Source organism: Tachyglossus aculeatus, chromosome 4 (genome assembly GCF_015852505.1).
Source record: "Tachyglossus aculeatus isolate mTacAcu1 chromosome 4, mTacAcu1.pri, whole genome shotgun sequence".
NCBI classification, from domain to species: domain Eukaryota; kingdom Metazoa; phylum Chordata; class Mammalia; order Monotremata; family Tachyglossidae; genus Tachyglossus; species Tachyglossus aculeatus.
The window spans coordinates 72366088-72383458 of NC_052069.1; the positions used below are offsets into that span (position 1 = coordinate 72366088).

The 17371-nt window shown below is 40.0% G+C and overlaps 1 protein-coding gene across 1 annotated transcript in view; it reads left to right on the forward strand.

Moving 5' to 3' along the window:
- CSMD3 (CUB and Sushi multiple domains 3) overlaps positions 1–17371 on the forward strand; it is a 781433-nt gene that overhangs the window by 524704 nt on the left and 239358 nt on the right. Inside the window, exons 27-28 of the mRNA XM_038745631.1 lie at positions 7785–7976; positions 16466–16604. Of these exons, the coding sequence (XP_038601559.1) occupies positions 7785–7976; positions 16466–16604 (331 nt within the window). The remainder of the gene's footprint in view (positions 1–7784; positions 7977–16465; positions 16605–17371) is intronic.

The window sequence follows — 17371 nt, forward strand, 5'->3', positions numbered from 1 at the left end:
CAGTGCTCTGCACGATAGTAAGTGCATAAGAAGCAGTGTGGTCTAATAGAGCACAGGCCTGGAAGTCAGAAGGATCTGGGTTCTAATTCTGGCTCTGCCTCTGGTCTCCTGTGTGACTCTGTGAAAATCACTTAACTTCTCTGTGCCTCAGTTACCTCATCAACAAAATGGGCATTAGGACTGTGAACCCTATGTGGGACAGGGATCGGGTCCAACCCGATTTGCTTATACCCATCTTTGCACCTAGTACAGTGCCTCAGGCATAGTGAGTGCCTAACAAGTGACTTGCAAGTCACTTCTAGACTGTGAGCCCACTGTTGGGTAGGGACCGTCTCTACCAGCTTGTACTTCCGAAGCGCTTAGTACAGTGCTCTGCATACAGTAAGCGCTCAATAAATGCGATTGAATGAATGAACAAATACCACAATTATTATTCTTACTATTATCAATAAACTCAAGTATTGATAAAATCAATAAATTCTATTGATTTGAAGCAATAGTAAGGAGGTGGATGGGTAATAATAATGATGGCATTTGTTAAGAGCTTACTATGTGTGAAGTAAAAATAATAATAATGATGCCATTTATTAAGCACTTACTGTGTGCAATGTACTGTTCTAAGCGCTGGGGGTGGATACAAGGTGATCAGGTTGTCCCGTGTGGGGCTCACAGTCTTAATCCCCACTGAGGATTAAGGTAACTGAGGCACAGAAAAGTTAAATGACTTGCCCAAAGTCACACAGCTGACAAGTGGCAGAGTCAGGATTAGAACCCATGACTTCTGTCTCTCAAACTCGTGCTCTTTCCACTGAGCCACACTACTTCTCTTAATCACTAGAGACTCTTGAGGAGTGGGAATATGTGGACTGAATATTTATTTTGAAAATGGTGCAAGAAGCAAAAAGAAGTATGGATTAGAGTGGGGAAAGATAGAAGGCAGGAAGGTCAGCTAGGAGACTGATACAGTAGTTAGATAATAATAATAACAATGATGGCATTTATTAAGTGCTTACTATGTGCAAAGCACTGTTCTAAGCGTTGGGGAGGTTACAAGATGATCAGGTTGTCTGCCGGGTGTTCACAGTTATAATTCCCATTTTACAGATGGGGTAACTAAGGCACAGAGAAGCAGCGAGGCTAGAGAAGCAGCGTGGCTCAGTGGAAAGAGCCCGGGCTTTGGAGTCAGAAGTCATGGGTTCAAATCCCGCCCCACCAATTGTCAACTGTGTGACTTTGGGCAAGCCACTTAACTTCTCTGTGCCTCAGTTCCCTCATCTGTAAAATGGGGATTAAGACTGTGAGCCCCACGTGGGACAACCTGATCACCTTGTCACCTCCCCGGCAATTAGAACAGTGCTTTGCACAAAGTAAGCGCTTAGAAAATGCCATCATTATTATTTGTAAGTAACTTGCCCAAAGCCACACAGCTGACAACTGGCGGAGCGGGGATTTGAACCCATGACTGCTGACTCCAAAGCCCATGCTCTTTCCACTGAGCCACACTGCTTCGTAGATGACATGAAAAATGAAGTTTGGCTAGAAAGGAAAGGTTGTGAAGATAGAACTAACTGGATTAAATACGGGCTAATTTAATATGCAAATTGAGTGAGAGAGATGAGTCAACATTAATGCCAACTATAAGGGCTTGTGAGACAGTGTGTGAGTGTGTGTAATGGAAAACAGAAGAGGACCCAGAATTGAGCCTGTTACAGGGTGAGAGGGAGAGGAAGAGTCTTATTGAAGGCCCATGTCCTTCAAGAGGCCTTACCTAAGCCTTTTCTTATTTCTCATTTCTTATTTTCCCACTCCTTTCTGTCTGTCTACCTCCCCAACTAGACCCTGAGCTCACTGTGGGCAGGGAATGCGTCTACCAACTCTGTTGTATTGTACTCTCTTGAGCATTAGTACAGTGCTCTGCACAGAGTAAGTTCTCAATAAATATGATTGATTTATTTACTGATTTCCTCCAAGAAGCCTTCCACATTTAAGCCCTTGTTTTCCAGGCTCACTCTCCCTTGTGTGTCATCTGTCTTATATAGATAAGCAGCGTGGCTCAGTGGAAAGAGCCCGGGCTTTGGAGTCAGAGGTCATGGGTTCAAACCCCGGCTCCGCCAATTGTCAGCTGTGTGACTTTGGGCAAGTTACTTAACTTCTCTGTGCCTCAGTTCTCTCATCTGTAAAATGGGGATTAAGACTGTGAGCCCCGTGGGACAACTTGATCACCTTGTAACCTCCCGAGCGCTTAGAACAGTGCTTTGCACATAGTAAGCGCTTAATAAATGCCATTATTATTATTATTATCTATGACCTTGGATCTGTGACTTTTGGGCATTTTACATTCTCCGCAACCCTACAGCACTGTAGATATCTTTAAATTATTTACTATAAACACTCATTTATTCATTATCGATGTCTGTCTCCCTCCATAGACTACAGCTCATTATGGTCAGTGAATGTGTCCGCTAATTTTGATGTATTGTACTCTCCCAAGTACATAGTACACTGCTCTGCACGTAGGAAGTGCTAAATAAATACCTTTGGAGGACGTCATGAGATGGAGTTTTCTTTGGCGGGAATAAGAGTTTTGTGAGGAGAAGGGTGTATGCGAATGCAGGCAGGTGAAGATATGGTTGAAGACAGGGATTTCAGAATTGGTGATATTAGCAGGAAGATGAAATACAAATGTCAGTTTTGAATTAGAACTCGGGGTTTTGGGACAAGAGGATTATTTATATATTTGATAATTTGGTTTGGCTTGGTCCTGTGCTGCCTTGAGAATTGAAATTAAATTCAAATTAAAATAGGTTTGCTAACAACATATAGTTTTTAGTAATAAATCATTGTAGTAATTTCCTTCACACATTATCATATTTGAAATAATGATCATTTTTCTTGTTGCAATTAGTTTTTCAGCATCATAGTTTTGCTTTTTCTGCAAACAACAACATCAGGTAGATGACCTTCTTACAGTGACAAGTACTTTTCAAAGGCTATTTTGATTGACATTTCATTTGAGAGAAGCCTAAAGCAAACCTGAATAAATTGACAAAGTCAATGTTGTTTCATGGGCAAGCATTAGGGCACATAAGGCAGCCTAGGTTTTTGAAAATATTCTACAGCTCAACAGCTGATGAGGAGAGGTTTTGCTTGGACATTTGGGAACTGGTGCATTTACTTAAAGGAAAATTCTAATGTGACATTTATTTTTGTAACTCACATTTGCACATGGCAATGTTCAGCAACCAAGTAACGTTAGCAAGAACTGTTCTGGGTAGATCAAACATAGATTTCCAGAGCTGCAACCCCAGGAACACTGACATCGGCAAATCCACCTGATTGACGAATAGTATTTCAGTCTGAGACTTCACTAGAAAATTCAAATAAGTATTGGATGCCTTCCAGATAATCATGAAAGAGCTCTTCTTTACAAATGAACAAAAGTAAATATAACTATCATTTATTTAAGGGAGAAGTAAAATCACAATTGCAAAGCAGTTAACTAACAGAAGAACCTGTGTTATAAAAAAAAAGTGTTTCCTACCACAATTCTTGGAAATGGAAACTGCAGTTGTAAGCATTTCCCTCAAAAATTACAAGAGCTTTCCAGATTCCAAGCAAGGTGTTCTGGTTTTAGCAGCTAGCTCTAAATCACAGTGAAGATAGTTCCTCTATTTGACTGCATTGCAGTCATGATAGCAAGGTTACAAGGTTGCTGAAATTTCTGCTTACTCTACACATACTCCATGGGGAGGTTGAAGAGGTAATTGAGTAGTCTAGACTAATGGGAGAAGGGGTCACATTTGACCCCTTGACATAGCACAAAAAGCTGAAAGGCCCTGGGAGCTGTAGAAAAAGGCAAGTAAAAGGAATTAAAAGGTTATCACAATTAAGAGTAGATTAAAAGATAGAAAAATGGTATTTTCTACCCGTCTCGATTTTAAAGTGAACTATACAAGAATAAGAAGAATGGCAGCAGAAAATATGAAATCCATAATTTGATGGATTTTAGGGGGTGAAATGTACAAGAGAAAACTAAGGAAATGTTTGCAGGTTGAGTAAACAATGGGCAAACAAAAAAAAAAAACCTTAGACCTTGCTTGGGGTGTTGGTGTGTTGCCAAAGTTGTGACTCCCTTTCTCTGCCCAGTCCAAGGTTAAGAGAAGACCTTCTGAAACCAGTGTTGTGTTGTGGGGCTGCAAGGGCAGAGTCATTTTAAGAGCCATTGCTGATTATTGAATGGGCAGAGTATGGTGAGCCAAGAGAGGAGTGGTGGGGAGTTTTCTATCTCTTGCTTTCTTGAAACAGCGTGAAATGAGTATAAAGTGTTCAGGACCCCAGTCTTCTTCTAGGTGTTTATGTTTGGTGCTACTATGTTCCATACCACCCTAGATCAGGAGCAGTATTTGGGGAACGAGAGTAAGTCTCTCTGCTCTTTTCGTGGAGGGACATGGGATGTGAGAACTTTGTTATCTTGGGAATGAATGAGGAAGTTTTGAGTTGTAAGCAGATATACACACAACTAGACTAAATGAACATAAAGCAGTAAAAACCTATATTTTACCCAGACCGTCATTAAACTTGATTAGATTTGGAAGAGTATATCACCTCCCCATCGTCAGTGTTTATCAAATGTTTACTTGTGTGGTGTACAGATTTAGGTGGTTAGGATACTACTGTGACGACTTCAGGTAAAGCACTTTCATAATTCAGAATTCTAAATCTAAACTTTCTATTTCACTTCTTTCTACTCTCATACATTCTAATTCTTTATTTCCCATGTCTTTATGACTCTTTGTCTCATGTATCAGTGAAATTGTCTGCCTTCCTCCACACCACTCAGTCAGTCAATAGCGTTATTGAGTTACCCACAGTTGACAATGTATAAGTAACACCACTACAGTAATCTTACACCAGCTGAAGATAGGTAAGGTGGAGACAAGTGGGGTGGAGGCTTAAAACCATCTGAGGAAATGGTTTGGTCTGATGCAAAGCGACACTAGGAGTCAGTTGGAGGGTTTTGAGAGGAGTAGAGATTTGGGTTGAGCGTGGCTTAGGGAAGATGATACAAGCAGCAGCATGTGACTTAGAAGCAGGAGCACAGGACTGGTTTCAGGAGACATGGGTTTCCACCATCTGCCTTCTACATGACCTTGGGCAAGACACTTGACTTCTCCCTTTCCTCACATATAAAATTAGGATTAAATATAAGTTCCTCTTCTCGCACCCAGGACCTTATGTGGAACTGAATTTACTTTCCAAACGCTTAGTACAGTGCTCTGCACAGAGTAAGGGCTCAATAAATACAATTGAATGAATGAATGAGTTAACATAGCACAGTGCATGATATAGAGTAAGTAACAAATGTCATTAACTCATTGTGGGTGGAGAATGTGCCTACAAACTCTGCTATATTGTACTCTCCCAAGCGTCCCAAGCATTTAGTACAGTGCTCTGCACACAGTAATTGTTACTCAAGAAATACAATTGATTGATTAGAGAAGGACTTGGAAGCTTGGATACCACTGAAGTTACAAATACAGTAGTTTAGCCAAGGTAAAATCAGAGTGTATTACCAGGTTGGTAGCCATTTGGTTAAAATGGAAGGGGGTGGACCCAAGAGAAAATCAAGAAAAAACACCAAACTTTGGCAGCAGTGTGAAAGAGTTTAACGACAATGAAGACTTGTGGGTGACAACAAGATTGTGAGCTTTGGGGACAAGGAAGTGCTGAATATATTCTTCAGTTCAACTAGACAAATGTATTTATACCACACATATTATGTTTATATGTGTATCTCCTATTTATTGATTGACAGATGGTTAGGTGTGGTCAGGGACTGTATCTACCAATTCCATTATATTGTTTTATTTTACTCTCCAAGAGCTTAGTACAGTGCTCTGTGCAAAGTAAGTGCTCAATAAGTATGATTGATATATGGATTGATACTTTTTGCAGACTAGTATTCGCTGCCATCACTAAATCCTATCAGTTCTACCTTCACAGCATCACCAAAATCCTCCCATTCCTCTCCATCCCAACTGCTATCACATTAATGCAAGCACTTATACTATCCTGCCTTGATTGTTGTATCAGCCTCCTTGCTGACTCCCTGCCTCCTGTCTCTTCCCATTCCAGCTCATTCTGCATTCTGCTGCCCTAATAATTTTCCTTCAAAAACGTTCAAACCCTGTTTCCCGACTGCTCAAGAAACTCCAGTGGTTGCTTATCCACATCTGCATCAAACAAAAACTCCTCATCATTAGCTTAAAAGCATTTAATCACCTTGCCCCCTCCCATCTCACCTCACTACTCTCCTACTTAAACTCAGCCCACACAGTTCATTCCTATAATGCTAACCTTCTCACTGTATCTCAGTCTCGTCCATCTCGCCACTAACCTCTTGCCCACTTCCCACCTCTGGCCTGGAACGCCCTTTCTCCTCATATCATACAGATAATTAATCTGTCTCACTTCAAAACCTTATTTAGGGTTCATCTCCAAAAAGCCTTCCCTGACTAAACCCTCCTCTCCTGTTCTCCCACTCCCTTCTGTGCTACTCTTACATGCTCGTTGTCATCCTCCCTCCCATTCCCACAGCACATATGTTTATATCTTTAATTTAGTTATTTATATACTCATTTATTTATCTGTTCATTCATTTATATTATTGTCCGTCTCTCCCTGTAGACTGTGACCTCGTTGTAGGCAGGAATGTGTCTGTTATATTTTATTTTCCCAAGCACTTAGTACAATGCTATGCACACAGGAAGCACTCAATAAATATGATTGAATGAATGAACTAATTAATATAAGGTACCTTAATTCAAGGACCATAACTTCCCTGTGTTTGTAATCTCCCTGCTGTATAAATTCAGTTCATTTCTGAGGTTGATTTCTGAGTCAAAAGCCCAACCGCTATGTTAATCAGGGTTCACTTTGATATATGTGTGCTTGTACTTCTCTTTTGGGTGTCTTCTATGAACCAATTTCTGTGCAATACTGTATAATTATATGAATAATTGCAGGAGCAATGAGCAAATAGTTTGTATGAACGTGAATCCCTTCATTTACAATATTTCTGTAGGGACAGAGGTTTAAAAGTTGTGCAGAAGGGGTTGGATTAGTTGTGAAGGGAGAGGCAAGGTTTTCTGTAGTAAATATCAGAAATGAGGCAAAGAAAATCAGGTGAGATGCCAAATCTGATGTGCCCCATCTGGAAGTGAAACAGTATCACTATTATGTACTTTGACTACTTTCATGAGTAGTCTATTCTGTATATATAGGTCTATACATACATATGCACATATATATGGCATACTGCTTTCATGAGTGTGTAGTTTATTCTGCAAAGAAAGCAAAGACTGATCTACCATTTCCCAGTGCCCTCCACTTTCCTGATTACATTAAACATATCTGTATCTCTGACTCTTGAAATAAATGCTTGCTTTAGACAGTCACTTGTATTTATTGGATGCTTACTGTGTGCAGAGCACAGCACCAAGCACTTGGGAGAGTACAACATAATAGTAAACAGACACATTCCTTGCCCACAACAAGCTTACGGTCTAGAGGGGGAGAACATTCACTAATTAGAGCAGGAGGGAAACTAAAGGAATATTGTATCCAACAAGGATTTTGATTGGTCCATATGTTCCCAGTTCATTTCCCAAAGGAAGATGGGGCCATGAAGGGTCTGGGCTTGTTTAGATGCTTGATGTATCTGAAATAGTCAAAATAGTTCTTGTATGATCAAAGTTAAAATGCATTTTTGTTTTTTATGAAAGGCTCTGTGGCTACTGCTTGCCGTGATCCAGGAGTCCCAATGAATGGAACAAGAAATGGAGATGGACGAGAACCTGGGGACACTGTTATCTTTCAATGTGACCCTGGATATGAGCTGCAAGGAGAAGAGAGAATAACCTGTATTCAGGTAGAAAACCGGTACTTCTGGCAACCCAGCCCACCAGTTTGTATAGGTATGGATTCATGAGAAAATTCAGTTTGTGTGCATAAAACAGTAGGCAGACCAAAATTGGAATTAATTAATAGAAGCTCATGGCATGCAGCCCTGTGTGCTCAGGTGTGCCGTAGTTGTTTAATTTATGTTGAAATTGTTTCTTCTCTTGTATTTCCAAGGGTACAATAATGTGTCCTTAGTAGTGACAAAGAGAGAAGACTCTCCCCTGCGCCCCCCTCCACTCTTTACCATATACTCGTTCAAACCTAGTGTTACTGTTGAATTGATTGGAGATGTACTGTCCAGGTAGCCCCCTTAAATATAAAAAAAAAAAAAATGATCATGATGCAACCTGACAAATTTCGGGTAAGTCTGTGACCTTGCCTGCTGGGTGACCTTGGACAAGTCCCTTAAGTTCTTTGAACCTCAATTTTCTCACCTGTAAAATGGAGGTTCAGTCAGTATCTGTTATCTCTCCCCTTTATATTGGGAGCCCCATGTAGAACAGGGACAGTGTCTGAAATGAATATCTTGTATTTACCCCAGTACTTAATACAGTGTTTGACACATAGAAAGTGCTGAATAAATATCACAGTTTGTTTATTTTAATGGTACTTGTTAAGAGCTTACTATGCACCAGGCACAGTTCTTAGCACTGAAGTTGATACCATCATATCTTCAAAAAGCAGCTCAGGCTAAGTGTAGTCATTTATTGAAGGGAGAAGACTGTCATATGGTCCCAACAACTGAGGATTAGAGGGGAGAGAGAACATTTTTCCATCCAGTACAAATCTGAGCCAATTGGTTTGGGCACAGTCCCTGTCCCACATGTGTCTCAAAGTCTTTATCCCAATTTTGCAGTTGAGGGGACTGAGGCACAGAGAAGTTAAGTAACTTGCCCATGGTCAGACAGCAGATAGTTGGCAGAGCTGAGGTTAGTAGTCAGGTTCTTTTGACTCCTGATCAATCAGTTAAGTAATCATTTGCATTTATTGACAATTTACTGTCAGCAGAGCACTGTATTAAATGTTTATGAGTGTATACTAGAGTATGTAGACTCATCACTGCCCTCACAGAGTTTACCATGTAGCAACAACATCTGCTATATTCATCCATTCACTTTAAAAAATGAAGTCATCACTTTTATCATTTAAAATGAGGTATTTTCACTAGACCCTATGCTTACCCTGTGTGGATAAGTTTATCTCTCTGGGAAACAGCTGGAAAATATTTAGTCCTGTGAAAATATGATTTCCTTTTGCCCTGGATTTGGTATTCTGGTCCTAGTTATTCTGGTTCAATTTTACTATTTAATTAGTCCTTGCACATTATTTATAGTATCATTCAAAAGCCCAATATTACTCCTTTTAACGTGGATCATGGATTAGCTATGAGGACTTCAGTGTGAACGGAAAAAGGAGAATCATCCATCCCAACACATTGAAAAAAGGCACTGGGACACATTCCTAAGGACACAGACTAGAGCCGTGACTGGGAGAACAATAATAATTATCAGAGAATCGGTCATAAGTGCACACTACACTGCTTCATCCCCTGTGTTATTTCTCTAAGAGCTAAATAGGGATAGGAGTGGAGGAGAAACAGTAAGCCAATCTTCTAGACTGTGAGCCCATTGTTGGGTAGGGACCGTCTCTATGTGTTGCCAACTTGTACTACTCAAGTGCTTAGTACAGTGCTCTGCACACAGTAAGCACTCAATAAATACGATTGAATTAATTAATTAATTTCTGCTAAGGGAATTGTTTGTACTCAAAGGTCATGCCTTCATGTAGCAATAAGACAGTAGGCAGGGGCTGGTTTCAAATCCTTCAGAGGGAGGCTTCAAAGGGAGAGACCATGGTGACTATATCCTGATGAATCTAGAATGTTTTTTCTTGAGCCTTTGGAAAACTACTCAATTTCATAAATGTTCTATTCAAAAGTCCCAAACGAGCTCTAGAGAAATGCTTTTTTTTTTCCTACCATTTCTGAGTTCAAGAAAATTAATAGCAATATAAAGTATACTTCAGTGAAATGAACAATTATGAGAGAAACAAATTAGTGCTTGCCAATGGCAGTATTGATACAAGTACATTCCTTTGTCAGCTATTCTAAATTCTGAATTAACTGAGCCCCATAAAGTAGGAATGCATATGGACTTCTTTTCTTATGGTATTTATTAAGCGCTTATATATGGTGGTCCTGTACTGAGCGATGGGGTACATTAGACATGGTCCATTTTCCACATTGGGCTCACAAGCTTAATCCTCATTTTACAGATTAGAGTACTGAGGTATAGAGATGTTAAAAGTGACTTGTCCAAGGTCACACAGCAGACAAGTGGTGCATGTGGGATTAGAACTAAGATCTTCTTACTCCCAATCCAGGGTTTTTTCCCTTAAGCCAAACTGCTTTCCAAACTTTTGTTTTGTTTTTAGATTCTGTTGGCTGTGGTTTTTTGGATGGTAGACAGGAAAAAGAAAAATAACCGGAAGAGCAGTTATATATATGAATGCACACACACACACACACACACACACACACACACACACACACTACTAGAGCTCTACAGTTGAAAAAAATAACTTTTAAAAATGACTGAGAAATTGCCAGGGCTGCAGAAAACCTGATCTGTGAAACTGATAAGAAAGAAAGTATGATTGGAAATATTGTGCCAAAGATTAAATCCCAAACGTTTCAGAAACAACATAAATCTATGTATCAGGTCCTTGAGCCCCAGAATTTTGCTTTGCCTGTAGAATCAGGCAGCCCCACAGCAAGTGCTAAACAGGAGAGACTCTTCTTTAAAGAAGCTAATAGAATCCACATCCAGTGAAATTGGCGGTGTGAAGATGACTTTGACATCTCCAGAGGGAAAAGTAGAAACATGCAATGCCAAGTTAGATAGCATAGGACTGTGGGTGTGTGGGTTCATAAAAATGCTTGCAGCAAATAAAACTAAAATGACCAAATTTGTATACAAATCTGAAATATTGTCAGTAGGTGACTCCTATAAGAACACTTTTCAGGAAATCAAATGCAGGATATGTCATTTCAGAATTTCATACCCCTCTCCCATAAAATATAATTTATGGCACAGGATTGAGGAGAACCTTATTTTTTGGAAGGATTATAATCACTGTGTAATTCTAGCCATAAAGCACGATGGAGAGAAAATGATTCTTTTTGCCGAAATGTTAGTAGTATTCCCTCTCATGTTTCCCTTCTCTCCCTAAGTGGGATTTTGAAGCACTAGAAAAACTGAAACTGAAAAAGCCAAGATCAACAAAATTTGAATGAATATTTTTCCAAAAGTTTGGACAATGCCAATTCGAATTACTGAGAGCATTAAAAAATAAACTGTATCTGTTTAAATTAAAGCTACATTTTTATATCATGTGTTCTGAGAAACAGATCAGTCTTGGAATGATGTAGATATCAGAGGCTTGAAACCATTTGTTTCTGTCAAAATCTCAAACTCATCCTGCAGGAGTGTATCTTGTGTGTTCATTGGTTCCAGACCTGATCTTATTCAATATTTTTACTGATCAATTGGATGGAGGGTCCAGTTTGCAGATGATATTTTTTTGAGAGAGGTAGCTGACTGTGGAATTCAAATTGATTTTAAACAAATGGGGGAAATGTTCCTACCAAATGTTACAAGCACAAAACAATACAAAATGACAAAGAGCCAAACTCTTTTTTACTGTGTATAAAGTATAAAGTACACTGTAGAGGATTTTAAGATTTATAGGAACAGGTTCAGCAGCACCAAAAGCCTTGCAGTCCACAGGTGCTCAGAGAAATCAATCAGTCAATTGTAAACTTGTTGTGGGCAGGCAATGTATCCGTTAATTGTACTCCTCCAAGTGCTTAGTTAGTGTTTAATAAATTCAGCGAGTCAGGTTGATACAGAAAGGAGTGGAAGAAAAGGAAGTGAGGGCTTAGTCAGAGAGAAGGCCATATCTATTCTATTTATTTTATTTTGTTAGTATGTTTGGTTTTGTTCTCGGTCTCCCCCTTTTTAGACTGTGAGCCCACTGTTGGGTAGGGACTGTCTCTATATGTTGCCAACTTGTACTTCCCAAGTGCTTAGTACAGTGCTCTGCACACAGTAAGCGCTCAATAAATATGAATGATTGATTGATTGATTGGAGGAAATGTGCCTTCAGTAAGGCTTTAATTAATTAATTAATAATGGCATTTATTAAGCTCTTACTATGTGCAGAGCATTGTTCTAAGCGCTGGGGAATTTACAAGGTGATCAGGTTGTCCCATGCGGGGCTCACAGTCTTACTCCCCATTTTACAGATGAGGTAACTGAGGCCCAGAAAAGTTAAGTGACTTGCCCAACGTCACACAGCTGACGAGTGGTGGAGCCGGAAATTTGAACCCATGACCTCTGACTCCAAAGCCCGTGCTCTTTCCACTGAGCCACGCTGCTTCTACTTTTTATTAAAACAGGGTAATTTGTAGCCAACCATGAGGAATATCTTCTCCACGCTGCTTCTCCTCCGCTTTGAAGCGGAAGAGAGTAATTGTCTGTTGGGTATGAAGAGGAAGGGCGTTCCAGGCTGTAGGCGGGTCGTGGGTGAGAGGTTGTTGGTGAGATAGATGAGATCGAAGTACAGTGAGTCAGTTGCCATTAGAAGAGCGAAGTGTGTGCCCTGGGTTGTAGTAGGAGGGTGCGAATATGAGGCACTGATGAAGGGCCGCAATTCAAAAAACCAACATGGATTGGGAATTTATCAACAGAAGTATAACATCCATTATCTGCTTATGTCAGACTCTGTTTTGGCCTGTGTTAGTCTCTGCAAATTCAACAGAATTTAAGGAGTTCATAAAGACAATTTTAAGTACTATCGATAAAGATGTAAGATTTGGGCTTGCTTAGCATAAAGAGAAATCCAAGAGGTGATTTAATAACTGCCTTTGGATCTTTTAAATGGGGAAGATGCTAATCATCATCATCATCAATCGTATTTATTGAGCGCTTACTGTGTGCAGAGCACTGTACTAAGTGCTTGGGAAGTACAAATTGGCAACATATAGAGACAGTCCCTACCCAACAGTGGGCTCACAGTCTAAAAGGGGGAGACAAAACCAAACATACTAACAAAATAAAATAAATAGAATAGATATGTACAAGTAAAATAAATAGAGTAATGAATATGTACAAACATATATACATATATACAGGTGCTGTTATCCATATCCACAGAAACTTGAATAAAGGGAAGTGAGCACATATTAAAGCAGGGTAATTTGTAGCCAACCGTGAGGAATATCTTCTTCCTCCTCAGGGTGATGAAATGCTTAAGTGGGCTACTAAGGAAGAGCATGTGGAGTTTCCATCCCTAGTGATTTTTAAGGAAAGAAGACAAAATATGACCTAGTTTATTTATTAATCTTCTTTCAGGAAGAGGACTGAGTCAGGATCCTCTGAGGTCTCTTCTAGTGCTTTGATTCTTTCATTCTCTTTCCCCATGTTCATTAATAACTGTGACACAGCACGACTGTCAGTAGTCATTCATTAATGAAACTAGGAAGAGGAGCAGAGTGATGCAGAAGAAGCTTAGGAAGCAGTATTGCCTAGCTGAAAGAGCAAGGGCCTGAAAATCAGAGGACCTGGGTTTAATCATGCTCTGTCACTTGCCTACTGTGTGACCTTGGGCAAGTCGCTTACTTTCTCTGTTCCTCAGTTTCATCTGTAAAATCGGTATCAAGTAGCTATTCTGTGTCCACCTTGTTTATCTTGTGCCTATTCCAGTGCTTTAGTACAATGTTTGGCACATAGTAAGCCCTTAGCAAATGCCATATAATTAATCAGTTCATTCAGTCGTATTTATTGAGCTCTTACTGTGTGCAGAGCACTGTACTAAGCACTTGGGAAGTACTTGTATTTTAATCTATCGTATTCAATCAATCAATCAATCAATCGTATTTATTGAGCGCTTACTATGTGCAGAGCACTGTACTAAGCGCTTGGGAAGTACAAATTGGCATCACATAGAGACAGTCCCTACCCGATAGTGGGCTCACAGTCTAAAAGGGGAAGCAGCGTGGCTCAGTGGAAAGAGCACGGGCTTTGGAGTCAGAGGTCATGGGTTCAAATCCCAGCTCCGCCACTTGTCAGCTGTGTGACATTGGGCAAGTCACTTCACTTCTCTGGGCCTCAGTTCCCTCATCTGTAAAATGGGGGTGAAGACTGTGAGCCCCTCGTGGGACAACCTGATTACCTTGTACCTACCCCAGAGCTTAGAACAGTGCTTTGCACATAGTAAGCACTTAACAAGTATTCATTGAGTGCTAACTGTTTGCAGAACATTATACTAAGTGCTTGAGAAAATACAACAGATACATTACAACAGTGTTGGTAAACATTCTATTATTATCATTGTTATTATTATTACCACCACCACCTCTCCAACCCTGCCAATACAGAATTGTCATTCAACTACACACAATACATAATGTTTACTAAACACTTATTCTATCCCCAAGCACTGTGCTATAGCACTGGATTAGGTACAAGATAATCAGTTCAGCCAGTTCTTGTGCCACAAAGAGATCAATCAATCAATCAGTCATATTTACTATTTGCAAACCACTGTACTAAGTGCATGGGGGAGTACAACATAACGTTGTTGGCATACCCATTTCCGGCCACAATCAGTTTACAGTCTAAAGGGGGAGACAGATATTGATATAAGCAAATTATGGATATTTACATAAGTGCAGCAGTGCTGAGGGTTGGGTGAATAAAAATTCCAAAGCCAAAATTGAACATGACACAGGAGGTAATGGGAGAAGGGAAATGAGGGCTTAGTGAGAGAAGGCCTATTGGAGGAAATGTGCTTTGAATTAGACTTTGCAGCACATTTTAGATTAGAGGGTGGGGTCTGGCGAATATGAATGGGGAGGGAGTTCCAAACTAGAAGACTGCACTTGGGCGAGGATCAACAGTAATATAGACAAGATTGAGGTTCAGTGAATAGGTGAGCATTACAGGAACAAAATGTGCAGGTTAGGCTGTTGTAGAAAATTAGAGAGATAAGGTGAAAGGAATCAAGGTGATTGTCTGTTAAAGCCTAAAGTAAGGAGTTTCTTTTTGATGCAGAGGAGGATGGATAACCACTGGAGGCCTTGTGGATTGGGAGGACAGGGACTGATGTTTTGGTTTTTTTTAAACAATCTGGGCAGTAGAATAAAGTATGGGCTTGAGTAGGGAGAGATAGGATGCAGGGAGGTCAGCAAAATGGCTGTTGCAGTTATCAAACTGGGAAAGAATAAATGCTTATATTAGCAGAGAAGCAGTTTGGATCACAATCTAATAGATAGGGAGAATAGGTTTCTTATCTCTTTGCTACAGATGAGTAAACTGAGGCCCAGAGAGATTAAGTGGCTTGTTTAGGTTCACAAAGCAGACCTTTGACAGAGCTGGGACTAGAACGGAGATCTCCTGTCTCCTAAACCATGAACTGTCAAGAGGTCCCACTGTCTCCACATAATTTTCGGTGCTAAATTATAGAATCCCAAGCACTTAGTGCAGTGCTCTGATTCAGTAACCACTCAATGTGTCATTGATTGATTGCTGAAACGCTTTGTGCAAAGCACTGTGCTAATCACTATCAATGATGTGTCACATTAGATGATTAGGGGAGGGGGGAGGACTCAAAGCCCCTAACTGAAAGGGTCGTAGAGCACTAATTAAAAATATGCCTGGCTTTATCAAATTCAGAACAGTGTGTTATGGCAGCGTCCTGGAGAATACAAGTAAACCAAATCCTGAAGGATAACAAACTGAATATGTTACTTTTTTTGAAATCCCCTAAGAGTTTTATTGTAGTCTCTTCATGATTGCAGTGTCTTAACCAAAAAGTGTAATGCCCGTTCTAGTGAATAAAATATTAAGGATAATAAACTGAACATGTTACTTTTTTAAAAAAATCCCCTAAGAGTTTTCTTGTAGTCTTTTCATGATTGCAGCATGTTAACCAAAAGGTATAATGCCTATTCTAGTGAATAAACTATAAATCTACAATTCAAGCTTTATTGAGATCTCAAACTGTTTTCCTAGAGAAATATTTTCAAGCAGCATGGTGTAGTGGATAAAACATGGCCCTGAGAGTCAGAAGGTCAGGGGTTCTAAACCTGGCTCTGCCACTTGTCTGCTGTATGACCTTGGGCAAGTCACTTGACTTCTCTTTGCCTCAGTTACCTCATATGTAAAATGGGGATTAAAACTGTGAGCCCTCTGTGGGTCAGGGACTGTGTCCAACCCAATTTGCTTGTAGCCACCCCAGCACTTAGTATAGTGCCTGGCACATAGTAAGCACTTCAAGCGCTTAGTACAGTGCTCTGCACACAGTAAGCGCTCAATAAATATGATTGAATGAATGAATGAAAAGCACTTAACAAATACTATTATTATTGTTATTATTTTGCAAACATCTATCAACAAATGGTTGGTCCTGATTTTGTTTTTCTGTGTTGTTTCATTTAAAGCACCATGTGGAGGCAACCTGACAGGCTCTTCAGGTTTTATTCTATCACCAAACTTCCCTCATCCATACCCTCATAGCAGAGACTGTGACTGGACAATTGCTGTTAATGCTGATTACGTTATATCGCTCGCATTTATCAGGTAAGTCTCATCCTACAATTTTATCCAATTTGATCCAGCTGAATGAAGCTATTCATATTTGGGGAGATATGATTTTATAGAGATTTGAAGATTGGAGGAGTAGTGTTTCTGTGGATGTGAAGGAGAAAACAATTCCAGGCAGGTGGGGAGTGTGACTGTTAGATAGACGACAGTGAGATGCAGTGAGTAGGATGGTATTAGAGGAGCAAAGCTGACAGATTGGGTTGTAGTGGGAGAGGAGTGTGGATAAAGTAGTGGGAAGAAAGCTGATTGAGTACCTTGAATCATATGATGAGAAGTTTCTGCTTGATGCAGAGGTGGATGGGCAACCTTTGGAGGTTTTTGAGGAATGGAAAGACATGCATAGAACTTTTTTTAGAAAAATAATCCAGACAGTAAAGTAAAGTTTGGACTGGATAGGGGAGAGGCAGAAATAAGAGTGAGGAGGCTGATGCAGTACTCAAGACAATATGACAAGCGTTTGAACCTTCTAGACCATAATCCGGTGTGGGTAGGGATTGTCTCTATTGCTGAATTGTACTTCCCAAGCAGTTAGTACAGTGCTTGGCACACAGTAAGTGCTCAATAAATATGATCGAATGAACCAATGTGGTGCAGTTTGGATGGAAAGAAGTCTGGAGAAGTTTGTGAAGCTGATTTAGTGTCTAATGAAGTAGGTTGGTTGAAGAGGAGAAATAAGTCAAGGATATTGCCAAGGATGCCATAAATAATGTTGAGAGACAATGAGGATTGTCAAGGTGGGCAGC